Source organism: Limanda limanda, chromosome 8 (assembly GCF_963576545.1).
Source record: "Limanda limanda chromosome 8, fLimLim1.1, whole genome shotgun sequence".
Classification (NCBI taxonomy): Eukaryota; Metazoa; Chordata; class Actinopteri; order Pleuronectiformes; family Pleuronectidae; genus Limanda; species Limanda limanda.
The window spans coordinates 18,309,851-18,331,903 of NC_083643.1; the positions used below are offsets into that span (position 1 = coordinate 18,309,851).

Genomic DNA, 22,053 nt, shown 5'->3' on the forward strand with positions numbered 1-22,053 from the left:
GAAGTCTAACAGCAGTTGCTTCCAAATTTTGCATCTTCCGCTCCAAACAAAGTCAATGTGCAACACGATTAATACAAATTTTATGTCATTTGCGTCTATCGCTGGAGTTGACATATTTGAACTAGAGTGAAACATTTGCTTGACGTGATGTCAGGAGAGCCAAGAGTCAGGTCCTGGCACCAATAGGAGCTAGCGGTTGATCAAACCACCCACCGTCGTCCAGACACAGCTCCTGGAGGAGACGGTGACATTTCCAGAGCTGTGTGCCTCCTGATGGTCTTATGGAGCCAAACATAATGGCACTGGCTTCACATGTACATCGCATCACCTGTAGTTAGTCCAGCCAGTAGTGCTCCTCTTCTCTTTTTCCGGCACATGTACACCTGTAGTTAGAGGTGTCTGCTTGTGATTGGATTACAGAAACCACAGACTTTTCTTTTCCCCAATACAGAGCCAGGGCTGTTATTTTTCCAGCACATACACATAATGTAGGGTGTGAGGTGTGAGGTGCTATTATCAGAGTTTGACAAAGTGTACTGTATTAATATCACTTACCCCAGCTTTAATATAAAATGTATTATTTTGGTACCTGATAGCATCACTATCTCATGGTTGGGGTATAAGATCGTCTCGTCTCCACCTCAATAACTGCACTTACACAATCTATTATTAATTCCGTAATAGAAATGTGTTATCATTGTTCTTGTCTTTCGAGCCCTGTCAGAACCTGATGGTATTTTCCTCTGCAGCTCACTGTGCATTCTGTAGGAAAATACTTTTCTCACAATAAAACTGGTATTTATAACTGAGGGAAACTGAGCTTTTTTTTAAATTATTTATTTTTGTTTGTTGCTACATCAGCCACACTTCTTTGTGTGTGTGTGATTGTGTGAGTGTGTAAAACTGTGTGTAACTGTGTGTAAGAGAGAGGGAGTCTGCTTTTAAGAATACCAGATAAAAACAAAGAGGGTGGCTGGCTCCAGACTGCATCCGTCTCGGGACAGGAGAGGTACCCAGCGGTAGCCTGGAGATGAAAAATAAACATATGCTAAATACACGAGCATCTTGTTTATATGCACACAAACAGGAGCATGCTCAGACCAACTGGACCACAGAGCAGAGAACAACCTTCAGTAACGCTGACACGGTGACCGAAGGGAAATACAATAATGGTCACACAATGTCACCTGATGTAATTAAGCTCTTTTGTATTTACTCCCCCCACAACCCTCACCCGCTGCCACTCTCCATGTCTCTGTGACTCACCTTTCTTCAGGCTGCTGAAGGGCAAAGTGTACTGGCCCACAAAGTCACTACTGAGGCAGCCGGTCCGATCCCGCACATTGAAGCGCACCAGGCAGAGCTCGGGGACGCTGATGTGGAAGTTCATGTCCGTGTCCCAGTGAGGAGTCAGAGCTGCAACCAGAATTCACCAGATTATTACAACCGAGAACAATTGATGGGTTTAGTTTCTATCATAAATGTTTGACACTGATAATGGATCAAATGTGTGGTGACCTGCCTCTCTGCCAATGTCAGCTGGGATTGGATCCAGCTCCACCACTACCCTCACAATAATAAGTGGTGTAGATAATGGATGGATGGATTGAACTTTACGATTCTGCCTCAGTGTTTCCTATTCCCTAATGCAACGCTCTACTGAATCATTAACTGGGCCTAATGTACATTCTCTTTAATACAACAGAAATACAGACAGATATTAATAAATTGTGCTGCAGATGATGCTACTGACAATAGTTGCATTGATTCATTATTGAATGATTGACATATTAATTAATGACTGGATCTCACCAATGGCCTCTTCTGAATTCGTTTTAGGTGTAACACAGTGTAAAACAGTAGAAAGTACCATTATTTGTGATATATGTAGTGAAGTAAAAATTTAATACAGTAATGAGGTAAATGTCCATGGTTACATCCCACTACTGCTAATATGGCGGATGTTTAGTAGGTGTAATGTTCATCATGACACCATGTTGATATGATCGTGATGACATGATAATGCGGAGAGAACACGTAGGTTACTAATCATTTCTGATTCAGAGCTATTTGAGAAAGTTCCTCAGTTTTCTTTTCTATCCACATTCATTTGTATTCACAAGTTACCTCATCTCTTTCATAGTGTGAAATGATTTTATGATTTGAACCCATGCACTGGTGCTCTGCACCCTCCAGAACTTTTGCCTATCTCCTCTTTTTTCTCTCCTTCTCTCCATCTTTGTCTGTTTTCATCAGCAGCCATTCAACGCTGTATCTCTTAATGTTATGTTTGGGTCTAAAGTACATTATTGAAAATGCCGGCTCCAAATTAAAGGCGACAGACTGCGTGTTTAAGGCTGATCCACAAAAAATATGAGAGGTCCTTATAAACCCTCGACAGCTGAGGAATAAGCTTCCGCACTTGAAAGTCTGATTATAGTTACAGTCTCAAAATTTAAAACTGAAACAGTAATTTTTATAGTTATCATCACAAACCAATAAACTAGTCTTAGTCATTATGAACGTTGGTGATACAGTGACGAGATAATTCAGAACAATCTTTGTATGTGTGAGGATCCAACTGGTGCAGTGACTGTCGGCTCAGTGTTTCCAGTCTTAGTGGCAATAGTGTGTGACAGAGTTCCCTTCAAAGGAAAAGCACTTCTACATTTTGAAGAATTTCATCAGCACATTTCTCCTCTGAAGCCAGACCGCAGCTTATCAGGAAAGAAAGAAGAAAAAGAGGAACTTACAGAAATTTAACATTTCTACCGTCATAGAAAAATGACAAGAATCCGGCTTAGTTGGTTTCAATGTTTTCTCTTGGAGGTTTACATTGTACTATGTTATGCTGGCAGTTGTGTCCATATGGCTATTTTTATTTGCACGTATGGAGATGTCAGAACTTGACTGATTTAAGTGATCCTATGATTTTACCTCAAGTGCTACCATGAACTTTTTTTGGCGTTGAGTGAAAAGACTTTTCAAAATATCTAGATGGATACAAATGCTGCCATGTTTGCCAAAGACATCATTTAGAGCGAGTCTTTCTACAAGCTCAACCAATTGTGAGTCGGTTCTCAGCTGTCGATCACAACGTCTCCCCCTGTTTTTATGGCATCAGATTACTACTTACAACCAAACGTATCTGACGCAGTGCACTGTGACTTTTTAGTTTGTCGCATCCACTAACATGGAGGAGGTAGGGTTTATCCCCTATACTGCAGCTGGGAAACCAAGTGGCGATTGAGGCTCTTTGGCTTAACAATTGGAGTGCTGTTGTGTGTTCCATCTTTACATACAGTCTATGATCCGACTTCAGAAGACACCTGAGAAGAAACCCACATAAACTCCCCAGTTTGCAATTCAGTACTTACAGTTGTTTTTGACAGTGTGTGTGTTTCTTTTGTGGGGTTCAGATGCAATCCCATTGATCTCCACTCTGACGAAGGGGTCCAGAGGTTTGCCGCTCCGGGGGAGAGGAAGGTTGGAGCCACTGATCACCTGCAGGTAATCACACAGACGATATGGAGAGTCACATTAGGGGCTTGTAAGAATCAAAGATTTCCATGGATAGACAATAGAAGGTACAGCAGGAGAGGGGGTGAGAGTAAAGAGGCATAGAGAGGAGAGCTGTAATTATGCATGGAGAGAGGCTGATCTGCAGTCCTCTCACACTGAGCCTTCCCTTCCTCAGCCTCTGATCAAACACAGACCTGCTGGTACTTATCATGACACGCCCCACTTGGCTCTGATGGAGCTTTACAGTGTCCGGCCCAAAATTACAGTCCCTCTCCTAAAGTCATGCCACAAATACTCAGCAGTCCATGTATACATATGTGTAGCTGTTTGGATTCAGGATCTGAAAACAGAACAGTTTGATGATGAATAAACTCATTAAAGCTCAAGGGGAAATATTGTTTTCCACAGCCGATGAATAATTTAATGTTTAAATATTGAATATCCGACCAAGTCACAACACTGAATGCTGCTCATGACACCGATAATCCCCGACTCGGGAGCTGAGGCAAAATGGAAGGATTTTCCCTGAAGCGATCGAATAATACATAGTGATGATGTGAATAAATAAGAGTTTTTTTTCCCCCAGGGCAGCCAAAAATCAAGCACAGCCCATATGTCAGTCAGTGTGTTGGGAAGGTGTGTGTGTAGGTGTGTGTTTGTGTGTTTTTTAGTGTGTGTGTGTTGCTCCGTCTCATGTGCTTATATTTAACTACATCATCATCATGAAGTTTTCACTATCACAGGTAAAGCAGAGACAGTAGTTATAGTAGAGAAACTTCTTTAAGCAACCAACTGGATCCAGCTGAAACATCAGAAAACAGTTTAAAAGTCAGTTTACCAAGATGACAAAGTATGTTTGTCATTGCCTCCTAGCAATGCAAATAATTTAGGTTTTATTTGTTCAGGTTTTTTTATCTGAATCCATTTTCTAACAGATTCCAAACCCAAAGGAGCTAACTGCAATCACTTTCACCATGGCCCAACAATTCCCTTAAACTCAATCAAACTGAAATTTAAAAAATTGAACAAATGTCAACACAAACATCCTATTTCTCAAAGTTTAAGGAAGTGATGAACAATTCCTGGATCTGTCTTGACCCTTGTCCCATTTTTCCAACCCTTTTTTTGAAAATCCATCACAAAGTTTTGTGTAATCCTGCAGACAATTGAACACTCAGACAGGGATGAAAACATAACCTCCTTGCTGGAGGTAACTGAATCAACCTTTCTATGAGCAGCAATGACTCTGTAAATCTGTGAACTCACTCCACTCTACACCTTGACAGAAAAGAACAAAACAATATGAAGCACTTTACTGTAGAACTAGAACATTTGCTTTTAGCTGTTTAAGAGAGACTCCTGCTCCTGTACCAGTCAAGTTTGATTGCACTTATGATAATTTGCTTTCGGTCTAAAACATCAGCCGAACTAAAATCATGTTTAAGACCTTGCTATCAAAAGTTTTTATGAGAATTAGTCACTGGAAAATGGATCTAAATGAAAATTGTTGCGTGAGATCTGTGGATTTCCAAGATAAGAGAGACAAAAATATATTGCTGTTAATTTGAAATTACTTCCACTAAGAAGATTATATTTTCATTTTCATTTGTTTGTTTGTTAACAAAATTACACTAAAACACGTTCCCTCATCGTCCTCATCTGCTGTGAATCCCACCTGATCACAGGCAGTTACACATATTGTCCGTACTGTACAAAGTCCTGTATATCTTTTAATCCTACCATTATCTTCTGCACATGAGAGAAAATAGTTGTTTTTCATAACTGGCCTTATCATATGTGTGACTGTGGTTGTCATGGGGAATCTGAAAAGCTGTTACTCAGTGTGACTTGTGATTGTCTTCACCCTTTGTCATGTCATGTGTAAGACAAAGTGCTGCTATTACTCTCTCCCAAGATGATTAGAATACTTGAAAAAGGGCGATTTCTAAATAGAAACCTGGATGTGATGGTGTTTGATCGTCCGTCTCTCCTCTCCCTTTACTTTCTGACAGAGATAATCTCATTAAACGCAGACACTCTCAGGGAGTTTTACATCATTGTTGGTTCACAGCAACCGGCAGGAGAGCACTTATCTGGGGGGGCGAGAAGTGAAATGAGCTTCGCTACACAATGGCCTAGATTGTGCAGGATAGACATTTATATCCACGTAAAGCGCACATGCACACAGAGTCCTCTAACATTACACCTTAAATCCATAAATCCCCCCTGAGTGGATTACGCAGCGTTCACTGCTCTGTACCTTGAGCAGCAGGCGTGTGGCTTTCAAGCCCCGGCTACAGCTGGGATCAAAGCTCGTCTCACTGGACATGAGCACCGCCGGCTTCAGGGTGTACCCGCAGCCCCCGTTGTCCTGGAAACGGCCATTATTAAGGTCCATAGGCAGGCCCTGTGACTGGAAGTTGAGAGCCACTGCAAAACAACACGGGACAGTGTTAGAACAAAGACAGCGAGGAGCCACAGAGCAGAGGCAACAAAACAAACTAAAGACCAAAGCTTGTTAAAATAATATGAGCTGCATGAGATGATCCGTCTGCATACTGTCCTTTTTCTGAAGCTCATTCTGCAGGAGGGAGCTAAACTATACAAAGACTCCAAATGTTTACACAACAATGGCGTTTATTGCATCAGGGAGGCGTTCAGAATCAGTGACTGCAGTGAGAGCATGTGGAGTGGGTTTTTTCTGCAGTGCCAACCCTCGAGTGTCGCCATGTGTGCTGCAGAGCTGTGCTGATGAATTAAGGTTCGCCCGGAATAACATCAATAATGCAAATATTACATTTTTTCCTCACTAACACATTGCAATGCGTACATCTTCCAAGCATTCACAGGATCCCAGGTGCGGTTCTGTACCAGTCTCAGTCTGCCTATCAATCAGCACAGCACTACATCAGGGTCTGTGGTTGATTGATAGTGATGGAAGAGGAAGTGTGAAGGCAGAGTGAGTGACAGGGACCATGGCCGGGCTTTGGAGACTCAGAGCTTGTGGGTGAATGATGCACATCTATGTCATGTGCTGGAGTGAAACCTAGTCCTCATGCTGGATGCTTAAATAATAATAGTTGCATAAAACTAAAATAAATTTGCACCCAGACGTTGATGCAATGTATAAATAAATACATGGAGGAGGGTGCAAAGGGATTTGGAAAAGGTGTAATGAGGACGAGTTCCCTTGAAAAGACGGATGAGGTGGACTGGAAGGAAACGTTCTTTTCTCTGATAATCCACAGGGCATTGAGTCAATTTGTTCCCTTTAAAGTTTGACAGTTTCAGCACTTTACTTCACTTCATCTCATGAGCTCATAATGGATTGTGTTGATTGTTTTGTCTGTGTCTAGAAATTTCTAATAACACAAGCAAATTATAGCAGTTTGACAGAAAGTACAATGAGCTACAGGGAAATGTCATGGCCCCTTTTTAAGATGCCATTTATTATCAATTATATATAGTTAAAACTTTTGAAGTTATAATTTTATTGGCAATTTATGTATCAATAAATTAAATACCTAATATTTTTAGCAGTTTAGTTTTATTTATTTATGTTAAAGGGACTCTTACCTTTGTTGCATTTTTACACTTTTTGTGGATAAGGTTAAATTGGTATTAATAAGGTAATGACACTCTAAAATGCAAGACAGACCCACCAGGAGTTAAAGCAAACAATTATTTCACTCTCGTAATATTTAGTGAAAACTTCAACCAATAAAATTCTTCGGACCGAAGGACCTTATTGGCCGACAGACCTGTCTGTTTGCTGCATGGAAACAGACAGGAAGCCCGTCTGCTTCGTGTGGCGCATTCGGGCCCGCGTCATCAAGGCGCGTCCTCAACTATAGGGTTTGTTTTGATTCCACGGCAGACAGTAGCGAGTAGCGACCGTATCGACCGTAGCGACTGACGATGGCAGACCAAAGTGGTCCACGGCGTACTGAAACAGCCGCTCCCAGGGGGAAAAACAAAAGAAAAAACACCGCGGATGGGAACGAGGGGGTGGGGCATTGGAGGAAGGCGGGATGATTTGAATGTGCTGTAATTCTCAAATGCAACAAAGGTAAGAGTCCCTTTAATGTATGTAAAATTAATCTATTTATTATTTCATGAGGATATTTACTACCTAGGTCCAATTAATTTGATTTAATGAAATGATTTATAACCATTTCCATGACTCCTACCATCTATCATAACTATGTATAAAATAATACAACATTCACTACAAAACATTTTGCACTTACTTTCTACTTATGGAAATCTGTTAAGGTTCAGCAAAATATGTTAAAATCTGTATTGTTGCCAAGTTACAACAATATTCATGTGTGTTGTGTGCTCTCTGCCCTTTTATACAGAGGCATCGACTCTCTGTCTCTCTCCGACTCACCAAGCTGAGAGCCCACGTTCCAAAACTCCTGAGGGTTGTAATTGGACGAAGACGTCCTGAAGGCCGCTGGGTAAATCCTGCTGAGGAACTTTTGGTTGTGCCGAACATAATCTGCACCTGAGAGAGTCGACACGCAAAGTTGAAAAAGGTCAGACGTCTCCTCTCACACACACACGTGTTAATAAGGGTTCATGAGTTCATTCTGACTTGTTCACAGTGACTATGTAACGCTGTGATCCTGTGAAAACAAGTCTATATTTAGCTCAGCCAAGGAGTTTGTGTTTTCACCCCTGTTCTTTTGTTTGTTGGTTTGTAAGCAAGATTAAACTAAGACACATTTTAGGATGTGGTATAGGTCAGAGAGGAACCTATTATATTTGGTGCAGATCTGGATTTCTTGTGTGAGATGGGCTTTGATTTCCCAGGGAATAATTCATAGGTCTTGATGAAAAATATCACATTATGGGAACCAATATCTCTGACTTTGGGGTGCAGCCTGATTGAATTTAAAGAGACTGTTGGGCCTTGTTGAAGTCACTTTGGATAAAAGAGTCAGCTAAATTAAATATAATGTAATGCAGAGACATTTTAGCTTTCTTATTTATTCAGCGAAAACAGGATCCTGTAAATGAGATCATTCTAGTGATCAAGTGTCAAATGGATACGCAGCCAGTGCCTGTATGTGATCGTTCCCCTGCAGGGTTTGACAAGGACAAGAGACTACAGGTTTTTTTTTACAGCTTCACAGTAGATGAGGCTGTTCATCATCCCTGACAACCAGGCTAACTAGCTCATAATGTGTCTTAGTGTCTGGAAAGTGTCATTTCTCCTCAGCAGAAACAGATTTCATTACTCTACATCCCTGTGTTTCTCCAATATACTGCCGCACAGCAGAGTGATGACAGTTTAACTGATTATCAGTTGATCCAAACCTCTGTGGGCTCTTTTTTCTTCCCCAACAGTGGGAATATTCCTGCTTCATTTCCTGAATTGTACTCCCCTATAACGTATATGTCATGTTGAATATGCATTTACTATTATGGAAGTTTATGGCCTTGGGTATAATTGCATTTCTTGTCAAAAGAGGGACTTTCATCTCAATGTGATAATAAATCCTGTGAATCTGCTGGGCTCGTCAAAACGATATTTTCTAATATTTGCAATCAATAACACTCAGTCAAAAAATGCTCATTTCCCTTGTGTCATGATTTCAAATCAATAAGTGACAGTTTACCTGAGGCTCTGGCTAGCTTGTGTGCTTTCTCCTCTGTTGTAGACGTGTTCTCACAGCAGCTCTGATTGTCCTTAGAGGAACTGAAGCTGACGAACTTGACCGACTTGGTGTATATGACCAAGTCAGACAAAGCTTTGGCCACCACCACCTTCTAATCATTTTAGGATTGAGAGAAAGACAAATGAAAGATAACATTCACCAAACAACAAATAGTTCACATTTAAATACTTACTTTTCATCCAAAATCTATCTGTGTTTCAGCCCTCCCTGACTTACTTTCTTCTTTTGCCCTGACTTTCTCGGATACCAGAACTTTGACGTGGTTTGAAACTCCTCGTCCTCCTCATCCTCCACAATGTCATACTCGCTTTCATCTACGCTCTCCTCTATCTCTGTTCCTGATGCATCTTCTGCACTAGTCTGAGGCTGGAGCGTTTTATTCTTGATGAGGATTTTATACTTCAGGTCCTGGCGTCCCCACAAACACACATATACTTTGGTATGAATTCACATCAAAATAGATAAATGTTGGGTTATCTTGGCACATGCATTTACATCCAACTAATAAAAGCATCACATAGACACATCAGTGTCCTTTTTCCCACATTCTCAAACTTTTAAAAAAAAATGTTTATTCAAGAGGATGGTATTTTAGTCTGAGAGCAAGAAATGTCGATTTCACATTCACATTGAGTAATGCTTTCGCCCAAAAGCCGGTGCCTGCTGTGCTCAAACTGTCTGCTTGCACTCAGATAATTTGTTGTTTGGACTTCCTGTGCCCCCGCTTCAACTCCTTTCCTTGATTTCATGCTACTTCTTTGCACGAGTGAAACAGACTTTTTGTTTTCCAATAAAAAAAGTTTTTTGTCTGTCAAAATTCCCTGATCAATAGAATTTCAGGTGTTGACAACTAAAATTTAAGCACAGTTTATTTGAGTGCAAGCACAGAGCTTTGGGTTAGAGCATTGCAAAATCTGAACGTGAAGTCCTGCTCTCAAACTGAAAGAACACACTCCTGGATAAAGATAGAGGAAAGAAAACCACCCTTATGGTTTGATACAAAGTCTTCACACCGCCAGGCATCCCATCATAAAGAAGGAAAAAGCAGCAGGTCTATCGAATCATGCTTATGTTGGCGTAATTTAGGATGGCACATGATGTTCTTGAAGAGAATTCTAGCACATCACACCAATGAACAGCCTTATTTTTGCTCATTTTTAAACTTTAAAATGGGTAGCACTGATGTTTTCCGTTGAACTTTTGCACCTTCATACTCCATTCTGAGCAACGAGGTCGACCTACCCGATGCTTCTGGATGTCCAAAGATCTTGGATGAAAAATAAAAGTGAGGCCTGGGCCTTTCGCAGTGGCTTCTCTATAACAGTTTACCTCTTCACGTCAGAACTACTTAGATCATATAGCAACAGTTAAATCATTGCTAAAGTCTCACTTCTTCTCATTGTTTTCACTTCCTGTTAAGTTTGAGACTTGACTTCATCTGCTATCGTGCAATGCTTACAATCTCAAATATTTATAACTTTTAACATTGTATTTATCCATTCCTTTTCTTCTGCTAATCCGAGCTCGGGTTGTGGAGGTAGCCGGCAAAGTAGGGTACCCCAGATGTTCTTCTCCTTTCCACCTCATCCACAGGGGACCAAAGTCTTTCCCGGGCAAGAATGGATATGCAATCCCTCCAATCAGTTATGGGTCTCCTACCTGTTGCCCGGTTTATGTGCCCAGTATACCTCCAGTGGTAGCTGCCCAGGAGTCAGCCTTACTAGATCCCCAAACAACCCTTTGTCCCCTTTCGACATAAAGTAGCAGTGGTTCAACTCCAAGCTCCCTCATAGGCTGAGTCCAGCCCCCCGACAGAGAAAAGAGAAAAGTCATTTCGGCCGCTTGTGCCAGTGATCTCTGAGTGGAGTACAAAGTAATGAGAACTTCCAGGCATTGTGTTGGTTCCACTGACATAATTGGGTGGTAACTAATTTGTATGAAGGGTTAGGGTCATAAAGACGACTATATAGGGGGAGATATATTGTATGCACACTCAGGATAAAATATAAGAATTTTTTTTTGCAGTAAAAGTACCACAAGTCAGAGGCAGCACAGCAACACACTCTCAGAGAAAAATCGTTTCATCCTCCTCGTCATATTCAACAGACTGCTCCTGTTTCAGATAAATCTAAATGAACAATCCGCTCAAGTGCTTAAGCATGTTCAAAATGATGGACACTTCTTAGGATCAATCGCTTCACGTTTGATTTAGTGAAATTCTGCGAGATTAAAGAGGCTTGCAGTCGTCCACCCCAACGGCCCATGGGAGGAGAGAGGCAAAGGAAGCCTCAGAGAGGGACTAATGAGGCCCTTTGTGCCGATGAAAAGGTCTTGATTTCCCTTATTTCCTGTGCTACATGACAGATGATGAGGATCCTTGCATACAAACACCATCATCCCTCTATATGCATTAGCGGCTCAAACATTAAACACACATTTTACTTCATATTCAGGTAGCCATTGCTTCCTCTGAGTCTTACATTTGGGCTCGGGAGGTCTCCAGGGGTCAGATGATCCAAGGGAGCTCTTAGCAGCTTCTCCCCCAGGATAAAGATGAGGTTCTGGGCAATGATCACTTGCTGCTCTTTGGAGCAATGGTTTTCCAAAGACAGGATCACCGGGAAGGCAGACACCTGTCAATAAATAATACCTGATAAAAAATAAATATTCAATCTCCTATTTCTAACAATTAACATCAACCTTGACACAGAAAAATTGCAAGAAAAGCTTAACTATCAGAGCGATTACAGCTCTATTAGGGTAGACACTGAGGTTGATGCCCGAGGCAGCACTCTAGGAAATACATGCCCTGTAATATTGTGTGTGATGTTACCTCAAAGGCATGTTGCGCAACTGTTTCGATGACATCCTTAAAGAGAATCTTTGTGGTCAGGGTGCGGCCGTGGTAGACGACAGGCTCCATATTTTTCCCATCCCAGCAGTCAATCTCCAGACAGCGACAGCCTTTCCTCAGAGCACTGTATCACACACACACACACGCACAAACATGGACACGCACATGAATATACATACAGAGACACGTGACCCACACTTATCTGTGGAGAGGCTATGAAAAGTATGTGTAATGTACTGTGTGAGAAATGAAAAGGGAAGCAGGGAAAAACAAACTAAGCAATTTTCTCTCCAACTAAAAATCTTTCATAATCTAGTATCACAACAACATCCAAACACTGAAATATAATTATTTTTTACAAAAGCTTTTGCTGCCCCATTTTCATTTTTTTATATAATTAGTATGATCAGGTTTATATAGTATAGAATATGTAAGATAAACCTTTCTGTTAATCCCTATGCAACAATTACTCTTCCAATTAGAGACTATACCTCTAATCTCAGTTGTGTTAATAAGGAGTGAAAAAAATGTAATTCATTCTTAATTGTACATTTTACAATGCAACTGCTTTATGATTGTTGTTTAGCATGTGCAAAGTTTTATATTTTATACAGAAAATTGAGGATCTACAGAAAAGTTGATGAAGAAAAAACAAACCACTCACGTCTGAGTGGGAAACAACTAGCTTAGCATAAAGACTGAAAACCGGGGAAACAGTTACATCCAATGTTCAATATTCCTTAAATCTAAATGTCACTAACACAGTGGACCGGGATTGTCTAATCAGTACACAAATTGAAATGTAAAAGTGACATGGTTAATCTGTTGTCAAACATGTAGTCACTCCCCTGCTTATAAATCATTGTCAGTCATCTAATCCTCATTTATCACTTGCCAATTCCACATTTCACAAGGATTTTGTGAATCATGTTTTTCTTTCTAAAACAAATTTGGTTGGTTATTTAACATTCTTCAGTCTTCCACCTGTGGGCTTGAGGAATAAAAGAACATCTCTGCCTCTCCCCTCCATCCCCTCGAGATGACCCTTTCATCATCTAAGTAAACCAGAGCCTCCAGACCGCTGAGTTGGAGCACTCCACTCTACCCACCAGTCAGGTGGCTCAGCACTTTCACAGGGACCATAACTACAGCACTTCTGCTGCCATCAGCCCCTTTTGTAATCACCTCCATTGTCCCATAATAGGACCACAGCAGTTTCACTGTCTGCCTCAGAGTGGGTCAATGACATGAGAGGAAAAGGAGATTATCCAGATAACACACATGCAGGTTTGGAGAAGAGACCTTAAAGCGAGGATCACAGTGTGTGGAGGAGCATTTTAGATCTGTATCCTTTTAAATTGATCTTATCATTTGTTTTGACTGAGATCAAAAAGTTGACTGATGCATTATCCAGGATTTAGCTGATGTTGGCTAATCCATGAGCAACTTGATACATGGCACAGATTAAAAAGAGGTTAAAAGTAATGGGGGAATCATTCTGACGAGTAATGGGGGTAATTTTCTCTGGTTCTGCTGAGCTGCACTTCTTACCAAACATAAGCATTGAGGTGGCTTTTTCCTACAAGCTGGTCTCCAGTCAGGTAGGTGTTGTGTGATGAGGAGATGAAGTAGCTGGTGAGAGGCTGCTCCATGTCTTGGTACACAGATCTGTGGGTCTGGTCGAACACGCAGCAGTCTTGGGACTCCATGTACCTGAAGAATCCCTCAAATGTCAAAGACCTGCTTTCTCTGGCTGGAGGAGGATGAAGGAGCAGAGTAACACTAAAGTCAGAATCAACATCAGTTCCTTTACCCACTGCAAAAAAAGGTTTAAAAACACAAGCAGACTACTGTTCCCAGTGTTGCTAGATTGAAACAAATCAATAGGACAACAAGCATAAAGGCACAAGCTGGTGTTTAGCAGATGTTAAGCACACAGTGTTTACAAAGGTCACAATCCAGCATGTTTACCAACTAATATATAAGCACAAGACACAAAGTAGGTTTGTGGTAATGTAAGTGTTGGAAGTATTTAACCTCAAACTGCTGAAGGGACTACAAAAAGATGTAGACAGAGTATAGTGACTATCCCAGTTGATAACCAGAGTCAACCATTCACACTTAACTTCCACACCGTCAGACAAGTGCAGGTCTCCAATTCATCTAAACTACTTTTTTTCCTGGTTATGATTTCAGCTATCAAAGACACATTTTCAGTAATTGTGCTGTAATCTCTCCCGACTAAAAAATCAGTTCAAAAGATAAGCAAAATCACTGAAACGGTTACAGGTAGAAAACTGCAAACACAAAAACTTGAGATAACTTACCTGCTTCTCCATGCAATGACCATAAACTGTGGAATCATATAATTACTGAGCCTAAAACAAACCTTTCTCATAGGTCATTGCAGTGAGGGCAAAGGTTTAATCGATAACATTCAAACCAATTGTAGATTCAAGATTATATAAATAATATAATACTATAAATATACAATATAAAGTATATGTATACTGGTGCTACATGAGCTTTAAAAAATCTTCTTGATACCCTCTCTTACTCAAAGAGTGAAGTGAATAAATATGCGGTCATGCTGCAGCATCGACTAGTTGATGTGAGCTTTGTGTTGTTGTTTTGACAGTTTTTCTGTTTGTGGCTGTATAAAGGATTCCACGGTGCACTGGGCCTGAGACAACATCTGGTCTACTGGTCCACTGACGGGCCTGATTCCTCCATTTTCCGTCTGTCATTTCAGCCTCTTGCCAGTGGGATCATACAGCCAATCACTTTGTCTGCCAGACACCACTGGAGCTCAGATCTGAACTCCTCTTCCAGCTAAATTAGTGTGATTACGTGGCAAAGCTGTACAGTCCTCAAAGACTATACAGTCATTTTCTCTACCCATATAGTAATTAGCAGCATGCAGCCTGACATGTCACATTGTTCTCCCTTCACTCACCTGTCTCTTCAATCTCATATCTGTCAATCAAACTCTCTGCCGTCTCTTGGTTTGCTGTGAGCTCCATCTGCTTCTCGTGGAGGAACCGGACGAGGTCATGTGCAGGCAAAGTGGTCTGGCCTGAGGCGTAGCATTCGTACAGATGCTGGATTTCAGTTCTCCTGGAGGTGGGGGGCTTGGTTCTCCTCATCTTGCCCTGCACACATAAAAACCTATCAATCCATTTTCACTGATAAGTTATTTAGGCCCCAAGCACCGACGGTGGGAGGCCCTATTGAAATTGTAAGAATTTGTATTATTATTTTGGCCCGAGCCCTAAACGGTGGGAGGCCCTTTTGTATTTCGAAGGATTTTGATTTCGCTTTTTGGGCTTTTTCAGGGCCTAGACATGCTTAAATTCTTACCAAAGTTTGCAGGAAATTCAAAACTCTAAAAAGTATTTGAATTCTGGAGTAATTTGAAATGGGTGTGGCAAAATGGCTCAACAGCGCCATCTAAGGAGAAGCCCCTCAAGTAGCTTTCACCGATCTTCACAAAAATCAGGACACCTGTGAATCATGACCAGACACACAAAAAAGTCTGAAGGTGCATTGTGAAAAACACAACAGGAAGCCTGCCATTTTGGACTTAGTGTAGGGCCATGTGTCTTTACATAACAAACAAAGGGTTAGGGATAGATATGCTAGACAAAACAGGAAGCCAGCCATTTTGCCATTTTGCCGAACTTGTCGTACGGCTTTCATCAGACCAACTTCATATTGAGATGAGTGTCATCTCAACAAGATGGAGAAATAAACTACCTCAGTATATACAATTTCATAACAGGATGTGACCTTGGCGTGGCGTAGAATCTTGATGATTCGCCAAGAAAGAGTCAATAGTGACACATGAACAATATCAGCTAACAATACCAACACCTGCAGCTCATTATACTAGCACATGGCTAACAATAGCAACTAACGATACCAACACCTGCAGCTCATCTAATGCAACAATAATTCTTGGGAGAGACAGTGGAGTAAGAAGAAGCCAGAGTGATCAGGAATCAGCCAAGAGGTACACAGACCTACATTTCTGTAATGAATCAAACATGTTATTAATCCTCAAACACAAATATATTCTGCAGACGATCTATGATTTTGTTGCAGGAGAAAACCTGACATAATTCCTTCCTTTGTGATTCTTCTTTATCTTTCAGATGGTCAGAGACAGTGACCTAGGAAGTAGGGGTGCTGGGGGTGCTGCAGAACCCCATTTTGGAAAAGGCAGACATCACAGAATATGTATATCAAATTAAACTTTTAAAAACAATTTCCCTGATCTTATTTACTTGGTTCAATTATTGCCTTGATCCATGACCATGATCACTTTTGACCCATGTTGTGTATCAAAGGGTTAAGCTGAAAGAATAACACTTGATTGTGACTCACTATATACAGACTAGTAGATCTGTTCAGGTCAAAAACACTCTCTCTTCAGATCGTATAAATCTTTTACCTTTTTATCTGAGACATCATAGGAATCTACCACCACTGACACTGTGACATTAAAGCAAACTGACAATAAATAATTATTTGCTTAATTAATCTCTTAGTTTTCTTTTATATAAAGGCTTTATATAGAACATTTCAAAGGATTGTCGTGGAGATTGATCATGATTTGAGATGAGTTTCTCAGACCGGAGTTGTCTTAGAGGTTTAATTATTAGCTCTGCAGAGGTTTACATAGTCAGCAACATGGCTCAGAGTGCAACTCCAAGAAAGTTTAAAAGGAGGGTTTTTATACAATGTGATAAATGGGAAAACAGAACAGAAAGCAGACAGGACCGTCTGCTGTCTGGCCTCACTTTTACAGAAAGAGGAATCAAATCCAGCACACTGTTGCACAAATAAAAGTCAACAGGAGGTGGAAGACATTGATGTTGTATGTCCAAACAAATAAGTCTCTTGGATAGATATGCTAGACCAAACAGGAAGCCCGCCATTTTGACTCGAGTGCCCATTTTGGCCATTTTCCACATTTTAACTTTGACGTACTTGTCGTACGGCTTTCAGCAGATCAACTTCATATTGAGCTGAGTGTCATCTAAACAAGATGGAGATATAAACTACTACAGTATACACAATTTCTTCAAACGGTGTGACCGTGGCGTAGAGTTTAGATGATTCACCAAAAAAGAGCGATTTATTATAACTCCTCCGTGCATTGTTCCATCAGCCTCAAACCTCATTCACACATTCACAGTCCTGCCCTGATCAGATCCAAGTGTCAATATTGACTCATCATTACAGCGCCCCCTGATGGCTACAAGAAGTGACATGTTTTATACTTTGATGAACTGCTCCTGGCTGCTTTACAATATACAGCTCAAAAGAACTCAGTCAAGTCATTGGATCATGGTCAGAGTTGTGACATTTTCTCAAACCGTGTAAACATTGAGGTGCAGCAAAGGTTCATCCTCCGCCAAAGGAGACAATGTGGTCATAACTCCACTCTGCATTATCCTATCACCGCCAAACTGCTGTCTCATGATCAGAAACCAAGCCTGAACAGTTCTATGTGTCAATATTTCCCCAACGTCATAGTGCAGGGTTAGGGTTACTTTGTACATCCACTCTGCATTATCCAACCGGCCCGGAACTACTGACCTATGATCACAATCCTGACCTGAAAAGCGCCATATATTAATATTAGTTCAGGGTCATAGCGCCACCTACTTATCCATGTGAAAATGAAGTTGTTGTTACATTGTCCAATTGAAACAAAATTGCTCACGTTACATCAGAGCCCCTACTTGAACAGATCTATTAGTCTGTATGTAATAATACTGATGGCGCCACCTACTGGCAACAGGATATAAGAAGTTACACAAAAACAACATGACAGTTTTCCACGAAAGAATGTGCTTTGAGTTCGGGAAGAACCGATTATAATTTTGGTGTGGATCGTGATCAGAAGGCGGATCGAGGAATATTAGTTTTCACTTTCTTGAACATTAGGAAATGCAGTGTCCAACATTTTCATGGATTTCTCAGCTAATAATTCATGGATCTTGATGAAAAAAATCAAGCTTATTTAGGGGACTGATATTTATGAGTGTGTCACAGGGACTGTTGAGCCTTGGCAGAGTTATTTATATCTGAGTGCCACTCTTTTTTTGTATTGTCATGTTGAAGATATTAGATACAGCGCATCTATAAATAAACAGGAAATACTGAAAAGCTATGAATGTGTGCCTGAAACACATCCCAGCATTTACTTGAATCTTTCTCTGCATGAGAGAGAATAAATCAGGCCTTCTCCCTTTCTCTCACCCTCCACCCATCTCTTCCCCACACCCCCTGCACCTCTTCTATCGAATGCAGCCTATGAGACTTTCTTATTTCAGTCCCTCTCTGCTTCTTGTTATTCCTCTCAGTCGGTGAGACAGAAGTCTCTGTGACTTTGTCTGGCTTTGTGTGTGTCTCTCATCCTCCATTCCTTTCATCCCTCTGTTCTGCAGCCTGTCATAGTTCAGGCAGAAACTGTAACTGAACCAAGAGATCCATGTAAGTTGGTGCTCTGTATTTACAACAACTAATAATTGACCAGAAACATCATACATCTTACACAAGATAAGATAAACATCTCTCACACTTATTATTTCCCAACCTGGAAACCACTCTTACTGAGGAAGAGATTAGCTAAAAACAACAGCTACAAACTGAAATGTTGAGCATTAACATGAAAACATAAAAAAGACAACAGCTTACCTCAGATATTAATGCTCTCTGAGCCCCTGTAATGTGGATGTTTAGGAGGTAAACAGGAAATCAGCAGGTCATGAAAATACTCAAAATAATCAGGCTTCTTCCAGCAGGGCTCTGAGGAAGTACATAAAATTATTGCCATGGTAACGGACATTCTGATTCTGGGGATTCTGTTTAGAAAAGATCACAACTGCTTTACACATGACTCTTTCTGAAGTATGGCAGAAGAGGATTGTGTTTTCTACACATTTTTTCGCCCCCAGACATGAGCAACACTCATGATTGAATCGAATATGTGAATAAATTATTTTTACCCTCACAAATACACTTTTTGAAAATTCATTTTTTTTTTTTTTTTTTAACCATTTTCCAAACGTCCATTTTTACCAAGCCTTTAATTACAAATAGGTGGAGTCCATAGGGTTGGCGGTGCAACCACAGTCACCATCCACTATGTCTTGACACGTTATGACTTTGTTGATGCCTTAACATTTTTATCAAGCACGTCAGGTAGAAATTGTAATTTGCTCCCTAGTTTTTATGATAAGTTCTAACAAACTTAATCCCATCAGCCTCACTTGTACACTGTGTTTGCTGCAGGCAAATGTTAGCTCACTAAATTTAGATGTTAGACACAGTAAAAGCTTTTATTCACACTGTTGGCAGAAAGAAAAAAAAAGAAACATCTATTCTTCCAAATGAGGGTTGTTCATTCATCGCTGCTCGTGATGTGGTCACACCAGATAAAAAGCCTGATTCAGATAGGACTAATTGTGTTAGTGTTAAAAGCTATTGCAAATTATTATGCTGTAATTTCTAGCTAAATCCATATGACATATCTTACCACTGCTTTAAATCTCCTAAACATCAATATATTAGGATTGTCATGAGCTTATTAGCAGCCTCAGAGAGATGCTTAGGGTTCATATAATCTGCTATTGCACTTAAATGCATTGTGTAATTGCCACTCGGTGAAAACAGAACTTATGTACTTAGCCTAAAAAATTAAAGAGTTGTGGAAGTTTGCAACTGATCACAATAAATGAAATGCCCTCTGTCGAACCCATTTGAATCTTCATCTGAAGCCCTGATATTCCTAAACAGGGTAAATGTATTTTTCAAAAAATCGTGGTCCTTATCCATATGTTGTTGAATATCTAAATCCACATGGACAATCGTTTTTTTTAATGATTTTTATTTGATATATTATAATTCATCATCATAGTTTTTAAACAACCAATTGTAGATGGATGAGTTCAGTGAGTGTTGCCTGAAGAAATTGCTTGTGGTTTCCCACGACAGCATTGTAAATTGAGGCAGTGGCAGTCTGCTGTAAGTGCTCCTTGGTGAACTATCTGCTGTCAGGACGTCATGCAAATAAATGCACAAAGTCTGGGGAGCAGTGGAGACTCATTATGCTGGTACTAATAAATGGTATAAAGCTCACAACTTTAAAAAATATCAAAGCCTCAGTGGATTAAATTGCGAGCACTGAATAAAAACTCATTTATGCATAAGTCGGTGATGGTGAAAAAGAAAAAGTCCACTGGTTCTGTGATGGCTTTTTTAGCAAGTTTGACAGGAACTTCCTTTCTGGTTATCGGAGTAAATCTGAATGTTATTGGTGTGGCGTGAATCACTGGTGCACAACAATAGTTATTGCCTAGTCATAGTCCAGCAGAGTCATTCCTGTCCACCAGGCTGTAATGGTTTGGCCTGGAGCCTGTCAGAGCCATTGGGCAGACAAGTTTGATGTGATAATTCCCAGGCAGCGAACATGAATCCCTGTATATGGCTCCTGTCTGTGCCTCACTGCACCGCTCTCCCTCCACGGTTGGTTAGTTGGACTCATTTGGGAGCAGAGTGTACTTTTGTTTGTAAGCTGTCAGTTTTTGCTCCTGTGAGTCTGTGCATATTGTGAGGGTCGATGGTGGATAAAAGATCAGATGTCCAAACATGTGTTCATGGAGATTCTACATTTCACATGGAGCTTTGATGCACCAGCACATTACTGCACTTCTTCTTCAAATGCTTAAGAGAAACCCAGCTGAGACATGTTCTCTTTTTTTAAAATGTGACCTGAACTGTGCCTGGGATAGGTGGGTGGGGGGCAGACCATGTTCCCTACTGACAGTGCGTTTCCCAGCTGGACTTTCACCGGCTCATTGGGTATTCGCCCATTGGAGTTTTGACTCAGGGAGCAGAGTGCCAGTGGTAATGCCTGGTGTCAGGGGATAACTGGAAAACTGGAAAACTGGAAAGCTGTGAAACAACCAGAACTCTCACACAGACAAATACATTCATTCACTTGACAATGGTCTTTCCCTAAACGTTAGTAGTTGGAGCATATTAAATGTATTTTTCATATGTTGCACATTCTACAGATAATTACAATAAAACATTAAATTGTTATACTAATTAAAATGTGATCCAATCGACATTACCTTTCCTACAAATGTATTTTCGAGTTGCATATGAATGTAAGTGTTGGGAGACAGGACTGCAGACTGGCTATTTATCAAAATAAGGAAGCACTTGTAAAATTGAAGGGATTAAATGGATATAACCCACACAAAATACACTTACACCCATCTCCCACACAGATGCTCATTGTCATCCACACACGCAAACACACACACACACACACAAAGTGCATGCTGGCAGAGTTTGTTGCCAGCTGGTTGAGGAAGATAATAGTGATGGGCTCATTATTATGAATGAATGGCTTTATGTTCTGGATCTGTCTCCTCTTTCTTAAGTTTCCCGGCAGAACTTTGTCATCAGAAAATCCCAGACTTCCCAGAAATCATTTTCAACATCAAAACAAAGGGGTTTCTTTAATTTATCTTTAAAAAGTTTATAAATAATTTAAAAATCGGGGAAAATTATAAAAGACTGGGAGCTTGTGTTTGCGGAGTGTACAAATCTAAATTCATAGCTGCTTAGTATTCTTGCTACTTCATTCTAAAGACATTGCTATAGCCAGGAGCGATTGGCCATCTGTTTAGAGAAAATCACCATCCAGCAGCGTTCATGTTGTGGAGGCATCAAAATCCTCGTTCTCTGAACGAGTGCGGAGAGAGGCGGGCAGTTGGTTATTATGAGAGATCCCTGCCAGGGGAAATCAGTGAGTCAAGCAGCAGGCAGAGATGTCCATTTGTTATTCAGCTCAGGACGGAGACAATAATACAGATATAGATCCAATCTTAAGGAATGTATGACACCGATGATAACTCGCATACAGCACGCGGGATGCCGACGTGTTGTGACAGGTCGTCCATATGC

At 40.6% G+C, this 22,053-nt stretch overlaps 1 protein-coding gene across 1 annotated transcript; it reads right to left on the bottom strand.

The window, feature by feature from the left end:
* Positions 1–941: 941 nt before the first annotated feature.
* LOC133009587 (1-phosphatidylinositol 4,5-bisphosphate phosphodiesterase zeta-1-like) lies at positions 942–15,215 on the bottom strand. The gene is made up of 11 exons (XM_061077111.1): positions 15,020–15,215; positions 13,615–13,816; positions 12,043–12,187; positions 11,690–11,842; positions 9,426–9,617; positions 9,150–9,300; positions 7,916–8,032; positions 5,783–5,952; positions 3,378–3,504; positions 1,267–1,416; positions 942–1,024 (listed from the first exon to the last, which is right to left on the bottom strand). The coding sequence occupies exons 1-11, from the start codon at positions 15,207–15,209 to the stop codon at positions 942–944; spliced, it is 1,680 nt and encodes a 559-aa protein (XP_060933094.1). The 5' UTR covers positions 15,210–15,215.
* Between the last annotated feature and the right edge of the window lie 6,838 nt (positions 15,216–22,053).

Bases quoted from the DNA above. Each gene is read 5' to 3' on its own strand.
- LOC133009587 (XM_061077111.1), bottom strand. From the start codon at position 15,209: ATGAGGAGAACCAAGCCCCCCACCTCCAGGAGAACTGAAATCCAGCAT. The intron at 13,817-15,019 runs GTGAGTGAAGGG...ATCCTCCTCCAG, and splicing joins ATATGAGATTGAAGAGACAG to CCAGAGAAAGCAGGTCTTTG. The intron at 12,188-13,614 runs GTAAGAAGTGCA...TGTGTGATACAG, and splicing joins CACCTCAATGCTTATGTTTG to TGCTCTGAGGAAAGGCTGTC.